The 6603-nt window shown below is 50.1% G+C and overlaps 1 protein-coding gene across 1 annotated transcript; it reads left to right on the top strand.

The window, feature by feature from the left end:
• Positions 1-267: 267 nt before the first annotated feature.
• On the top strand, positions 268-5269 carry LOC145719426 (elongation factor 1-gamma-like). The gene is made up of 5 exons (XM_081810919.1): positions 268-421; positions 790-994; positions 4405-4577; positions 4672-4796; positions 5035-5269. The coding sequence occupies exons 1-5, from the start codon at positions 406-408 to the stop codon at positions 5191-5193; spliced, it is 678 nt and encodes a 225-aa protein (XP_081667045.1). The 5' UTR covers positions 268-405; the 3' UTR covers positions 5194-5269.
• The last annotated feature ends 1334 nt before the right edge of the window (positions 5270-6603 follow it).

The raw sequence follows: 6603 nt of genomic DNA, 5'->3' as shown, positions 1-6603 counted from the left end.
AAGATTAGAATGTGTAGGTGTGAAATGGTTTTGTAAAAGGAGTAAGGCTCCATATGAACATATCTATCAAGTAGATTTGTTGTAAACGAAAGACGGGATCAAGTGTGCATTAAGTCAGACTATCCCGTAAAGGAGGAAGGTCAATGGGAAGCAGCCCTCCAGGGTTGGATGATATCTAGGGAGCTGCCCTCTCGGGGTTGAGAGGGAGGTGGAGCCTTGGTGTAGAAAGAGACAAAGGTCTCTGGCTTGAAACCCCTCAAGACCTTTGCTTCTGCCCTTGTGTTCTGACAGGTCCTGGAGCCTTCTTTCCGCCAGGCTTTCCCCAATACCACCCGCTGGTTCGTCACCTGCATCAACCAGCCGCAGTTCCGGGCCGTCCTGGGGGAGGTGAAGCTCTGCGAGAAGATGGCCCAGTTTGACGGTGAGTCTGCTGGGGGAGGAGCGCGTGGCCTGGCTCGGTCTCGGCCCCTCGATTGCCCATCATCAAGCTTGTGGGTTACGTGGACCCACAGAATGTAGGGTATCCCACGTAGTGACCAATACTTGATACGCATACAGACTTTCCTTCATTGGCGTTAACATACAGAAACCGTGATGTCCGTGTGTGTGTTGCCGAGTGTTGTGTTCTTGCTCCAGGACGTACTGGGAGCTGGCGGCCGAGCAGTGCAGGGCCTAGATCCCGTAGTCGTCCCACCCAGCGGTTTTCCTCCATCACCTTGCTCGCTGCCTGCCTTTAGGGGCATATGGAAAGAGGCAGGACACTGACTTCTCTCCCTTTCTCTGCACCAGCTAAAAAGTTTGCAGAGAGCCAGCCTAAAAAGGACACCCCACGGAAAGAGAAGGGTTCTCGGGAAGAGAAGCAGAAGCCCCAGGCTGAGAGGAAAGAGGAGAAAAAGGCTGCTGCCCCTGCTCCTGAGGAGGAGATGGATGAATGTGAGCAGGCACTGGCTGCTGAGCCGAAGGCCAAGGACCCCTTTGCTCACCTGCCCAAGAGGTAAGGGTATTGGAGGGTAGGGGGGGTGGGACTCAAGAAGGCCAGTTTTCGCCTAGTGTGTTCCCCTCTCACAGCCAGGGCCGTTTTCGGTTGTCTGTATAAAATTGAAAGATGTTTTATTTGCAAGGAAAACAATTTCTTGAGTTTATACTCAAAAATTGGGTGAATTTTTTTTTAAGATTTTATTTGAGAGAGAGAGAGGGTGCGTGCGTGTGCACAAGCAGGGGGAGTGGGAGAGGGAGAAGCAGGCTCCCCACTGAGCAAGGAGCCCGACGTGGGGCTCCATCCCTGGACCCTGGGATCATGACCTGAGCTGAAGGCAGACGCTTCACCGACTGAGCTACCCAGGCACTCTATATTTTTAGTCTTCTGATGAACAGACAGTATAAACATTCTCACTGAGAAGGGAGGGTGACCATAACTCCACAGTGCCTGTCTGCTTCATTGTTTCCCAGATTGGGGGAATTAAACTCCTCAAGGAGGAAGTAGATGGGATGGTCATCACCCCATCCACTGCCAACCTTTTCAGTAAAGGTTGAGGTTCTTGGAAGAACAGGAAACTTTCTGGTGTGAAAAAAAGCGGGACATCTAGTACTTGCCTGCTATTCTATACTCAAGTCATCAGTTACTGCCCTAGGTCGTTTCATTAGAATTGCAAGCATTATGAGACCTGTCTTGTCCGGAGCTACTTCACATGGTTCTCTTTGCTCCCTGCTTTTTTCATCCACTCACTTTGCCTTTCCCAAAGCCATCCAGCCTTTCACTAGTTGGTCTATGGGAGTTCAACAGGGTTCACCTTCCCCATTTTGTAATGGTGGTGTTTTTTTTTTTTTTTAAGATTTTATTTATTTGTTGGGGGGGCACATGCATGAGCAGGGGGAGGGGCAGAGGGGGAGAGAGAGAGAAGCAGACTCCCCATTGAGTGCGGAGCTCAAATGAGGCCCGATCTCACAACCCTGAGATTGTGACTGAGCCGAAATCAAGAGTCTGGTGCTTACCTGACTGTGCCACCCAGGCGCCCCATTTGGGGAGCAAGCAGTGTAGCTCTTAGGCCCAGGCACTTCATACAAGACCAAGGAAGTCTCCAGATGCAGCTGCTCTTTACAGATGTATTTCTTTTTGAACTGAAGTGATTGATCTTGAACCTAACACAGGGGCAGGTCAGGAGTGAGCAGGATTTTTGGTGTGTGTACATAAGCTGTGATAACTAACCCCGGTTACATATGCTGCGGTAACACAGACCCATTTAATTGATAGCTAGAGATTTTCACGTATATTAGGTCTGTGTATTCTGGGCAGAAAATAAATCACGAGTAGACTGAAAATCATTAATAAACTTAAATCCTTTTGGGAATATTGGTTAATACCAATTTGCTGTATTACCATGGTGCTCTCTTGGGCTGCCAAGATGATTTTCCCCAGGATTTTTAACGCCACAGAGGTAATGTCTTCGAAGATGAAGACTGCTGTTTGTCAAGAGTTAATTCTAGTTATTCGTTTATTTATTTTAAAGATTAATTTATTTGCGAGAGAGCATGAGCAGGGGGAGAGGCAGAGGGAGAGGGAGAAGCAGGTGCTCCGATGAGCAGGTAGCCCCACGTGGGGCTTGATCCAGGACCCTGGGATTGGGACCTGAGCTGAAGGCAGCTACTTAACCGACTGAGCCACCCAGGCGCCCCGGTTCTAGTTCTTTTAATGCCTTCCAGCTACACTTGTTTCAGGAGCCATTCAGAGCCTGTCCTCATCTGGGGAGAAACGGATACAACATGGTCATAAATTATAAAGTTCGAACGGTTCAGGAGGGTGTGAAGAAAAAATCCCCAGTCCCTTTTTTGGGTGGTTGAGGTGGAAACTCCTCAGAGGAGGTCTCTGTTATGGATTTGGGAAGGAACGAAGGACCCATGGTTCAAGGGCAGCCTCTGCTTTGCTACATTGTAACAGTGGGCAGGTCACACCACTTAACCTTATCTATAAGGAAAGAGGGAAAGGAATGGTTTTAACTCTAGGGTTTGTTGGCATTATTTATACTAATGAATGATTCAGCCAATTAAACATTTAGCAGGGGTTTTTTAAAATAGGTTTATGGCACAGTCATACAGTAGAGGATTATTTAGCCATTAAAACATTTGTAAGGGACGCCTGGGTGACTCAGTTAAGCATCTGCCTTCAGCTGAGGTCGTGATCCCGGGGTTCTGGGATCGAGTCCCGTGTCTGGGTCCTTGCTCAGGGGGGAGTCTGCTTCTCCTTCTGCCTCTGACCTTCCCCCCGCTTGTGCTCTCGCTTTCTTTTTTTTTAAATTTTTATTTATTTATTTAACAGAGATAGAGAGCACAAGTAGGCAGAGCGGCAGACAGAGGGAGAGGGAGAAGTAGGCTCTCCGCCGAGCAGGGAGCCTGATGCGGGGCTCGATCCCAGGACCCTGGGATCATGACCTGAGCCGAAGGCAGCCGCTTAACCGACTGAGCCACTCAGGCGCCCCTGTGCTCTCGCTTTCTCTCTTTCTCTCTCAAATGAATAAATAAAAAATCTTAAAACACTTGTAAAGAATCCCTGATGGGGTGACAGTATTAAATGAACAAATCATGGAAGGCACAGAACTACACACATCGTCTTTGGAAGGCCACAAGCTCTGGAAAGCCACCAGCGGGAAGGACATAAACATATTAATACGTTCTATTGTTTGCTGGCATTGCGGGTGATTTTCTTCAGTCAGCATGTGGTTTTTTATAACTGGAAAGAAAGAAAGCGCACCCTACCACGAGGGGAGGGACTCTTTACAGGGCAGAGCCTTCTCAGCTCAGTGTGCCAGGTTGCTTCAAGTATCTGAACTAAGGGCTTTGCAGCATCCGGGCTTGTTCCCGGGCAGAGTGACTCAAGGCCACGGGTATAAGGTCTGGGGCCTGGGGCAGAGGCCCTTTGATAACATTTGCTGCTTACATTACTGTCCCACTGTAGTGTGTGTAACCCGAAGAGGCCTGTGGTGGGGGAAGAGACTTGGGTGAGTCAGGGACTGAGTGTGACTCAGTGGGAGAGGGCCCTGCGGAGGGGGTGGGCCCTCGAAGGAGCAGTGTTCATTCTGGGTCTCCACCAGGGGGCAGCAGTTGGCCGTGCTTTTCTTGGGGCAGGGCTCTCTCAGGCCCCCCCACCCCACCCAGTGGGTCCCACCCTCCTCAAGCTTAGCTGATTTAGGCTGCAAATAGGGAGCAGAGGAGTGCCCCTTTATATGCTCCTTTATATGCCCTTAGCTCTCTTCCCTTACAAGGTTGTACCCATCTGCCAATCCAGTGACCTCTTCCTTTAAACCAGTATATTTTAAGTGAAATTTGCCCTTAGTTGCTCTTAGCCTGACAACGCTTTGTTGCTTCAGTAGGGCCTTCTGCCCATTGATCTTGCTTGTTTCCTCCATTCAGTACCTTTGTGTTGGACGAATTTAAGCGCAAGTACTCCAATGAGGACACACTTTCTGTGGCGCTGCCGTATTTTTGGGAGCACTTTGATAAGGATGGCTGGTCTCTGTGGTACGCTGAGTACCGCTTCCCTGAAGAGCTCACCCAGACCTTCATGAGTTGCAACCTCATCACTGGTGAGAAGAGGGTGGGTCTAGGAAGAGGAAGGGGGAGGACAAGGCAGTGGGGGATGTGATTCTAAAGGCTGCATGTTCTCCCTCACCCCTTCAGGAATGTTCCAGCGGTTGGACAAGCTGAGGAAGAATGCCTTTGCCAGCGTCATCCTCTTTGGAACCAACAATAGCAGCTCCATTTCTGGAGTTTGGGTCTTCCGAGGCCAGGAGCTTGCCTTTCCGGTGAGGAAAGGTGGAGGGGAGGAGTCTTTCTCTTCAGGGTGGGGCAAGGGGATGGGAAGGCCACCTTCATCCCTGTGCTTGTAGGCATTCAGGAGAGTTCAGGGAATGTACACAGGAAGGACTGCCATGGTCACTGCATTTCAGGATCCGATGACGTGGGTCTGAGCTGGAAGTAACAGGTGTGGGACAGTGTCTGATAACTGACCACATGCTGCTTAACCTGGCTTTCTCTCCCCAGCTGAGTCCAGATTGGCAGGTGGACTACGAGTCCTATACATGGCGGAAACTGGATCCTGGCAGCGAGGAGACCCAGACGCTGGTTCGAGAGTACTTTTCCTGGGAGGGGGCCTTCCAGCATGTGGGCAAAACCTTCAATCAGGGCAAGATCTTCAAGTGAACATCTCTTGCCATCGCCTAGCTGCCTGTACCTGCCCTTCAGGGAGATGGGGGTCATTAAAGGAAACTGAACATTGTCCTGCCTCCTTTATGAGTGATGGCTTCTTCAAAGGGGAGTATAGATACGTTGAAGCAGGGTATTTTCTGGGCCTGCAGTACCTCCCTTTGCAGGAGAGGAGTCTTCAGAAGGGCGGAAGAGGGGCCTCTCTCAGTTTTGACTGTATTCACTCTGCCTCTACTGTGATGACTGACTTCTAGCCTAGCTGGGAAAGACTGGATGCAGTTAGGGTGGGTGGTGACATGGAGCTTTGTAACTACCCAGTTCTTCAGGTCCGGATTGCTGAGGTACAGTAGCGCACAGTGTGTGGAGGGACTTCACGTTATTTCTCACAGATGCCCTGGGAGGGAGGGAGGTGGTGGCATCGAGGGTCTTAGTTGAAATATTTCAAACAGGCAGGAATATCAGGCACAGACTACTCAGAACAGGGCTGGCCTGTTGGCCCTAACCTGGCTGCGGATCATCTCTGGGGTATTCCTACTTTCTCACAAGGAAGTGGGGTTCAGAGATGTAAGTGACTTGCCTCTGGAGACAGGATTTGGACCCCAGTGGGTGTCACTGGACCCTGTACTGGCAATGTGCCCTGCTGCTTCCTGGAACGTGGAGCAGTCTGACTTGCCACCTAAGAACCCACTCAGACCTGGGGGTACTAGTTTTTCTCTCTTGAGCTTAATTTTTATCATGCTCTTTTCACAGGGTCTTGTTTCTATTTTGTCTTTTTTTCTGTCGTCTTTTCTGAAAAGCATTGAAGGTCCCCCTGTGTATTACCAGTTTAGGTGAAGTTGGAAAGCTCTAGTTCAGTTCACATTTTGAGGCAGATGCAGAAACAGTCACGATTCAACCTTTGGTCTCTAGTTTATGGTTTTATATGTGTTATTTTTCTCCCACCCTTAGTCTGAGCACAGAGAAGGGCTTAGCTTGGGAGGGGAAGAAGGTGATCTTTTCAGGTACACATGGTCTGGTAGCTTGGGAGAGTGTAGGGCAGTCATCTAGCTGGGTACTTGGACTACAGTTGGGGTTCTGGGAAGAATGAGCGCAGGAGAGTCCCAGTGTGCAATCCAGCTGGGTGAGGATGGGCTGGTTCTTGCTCAGGGTTTGCTCCCTGGCAGGTCATCTTGAGTTGGATCCAAACTTGCCAGCTGTCTTGCTTCCGAGCATTCCGGGCTGCTCTTGGTTAGAATCTAAAAGTGCTAGTTGCTGGCTGGGCTGGGCCCTGCGCTGGGTGCTGGGCCTCACCTAACCTGTCAGACTCCCTTCACAAATCCGTTTCCCACCACACCTCCCTGCTCCTTCGCTTGTGTAATCTTCACCCCCTTCCCAGTATCCTTGACCTTACCAGTAGCTGAAGACTTG

The sequence above is a fragment of the Leptonychotes weddellii genome, unplaced genomic scaffold (assembly GCF_054177405.1).
Source record: "Leptonychotes weddellii isolate Sample4059 unplaced genomic scaffold, ASM5417740v2 HiC_scaffold_4382, whole genome shotgun sequence".
NCBI lineage: Eukaryota > Metazoa > Chordata > Mammalia > Carnivora > Phocidae > Leptonychotes > Leptonychotes weddellii.
The sequence above is the reverse complement of the archived record's forward strand: the minus strand, read 5'-3'. Positions and strand labels throughout refer to the sequence as shown.

Bases quoted from the DNA above. Each gene is read 5' to 3' on its own strand.
- LOC145719426 (XM_081810919.1), top strand. The intron at 995-4,404 runs GTAAGGGTATTG...TCCTCCATTCAG, and splicing joins TTTGCTCACCTGCCCAAGAG to TACCTTTGTGTTGGACGAAT. The intron at 4,797-5,034 runs GTGAGGAAAGGT...TTCTCTCCCCAG, and splicing joins GCCAGGAGCTTGCCTTTCCG to CTGAGTCCAGATTGGCAGGT.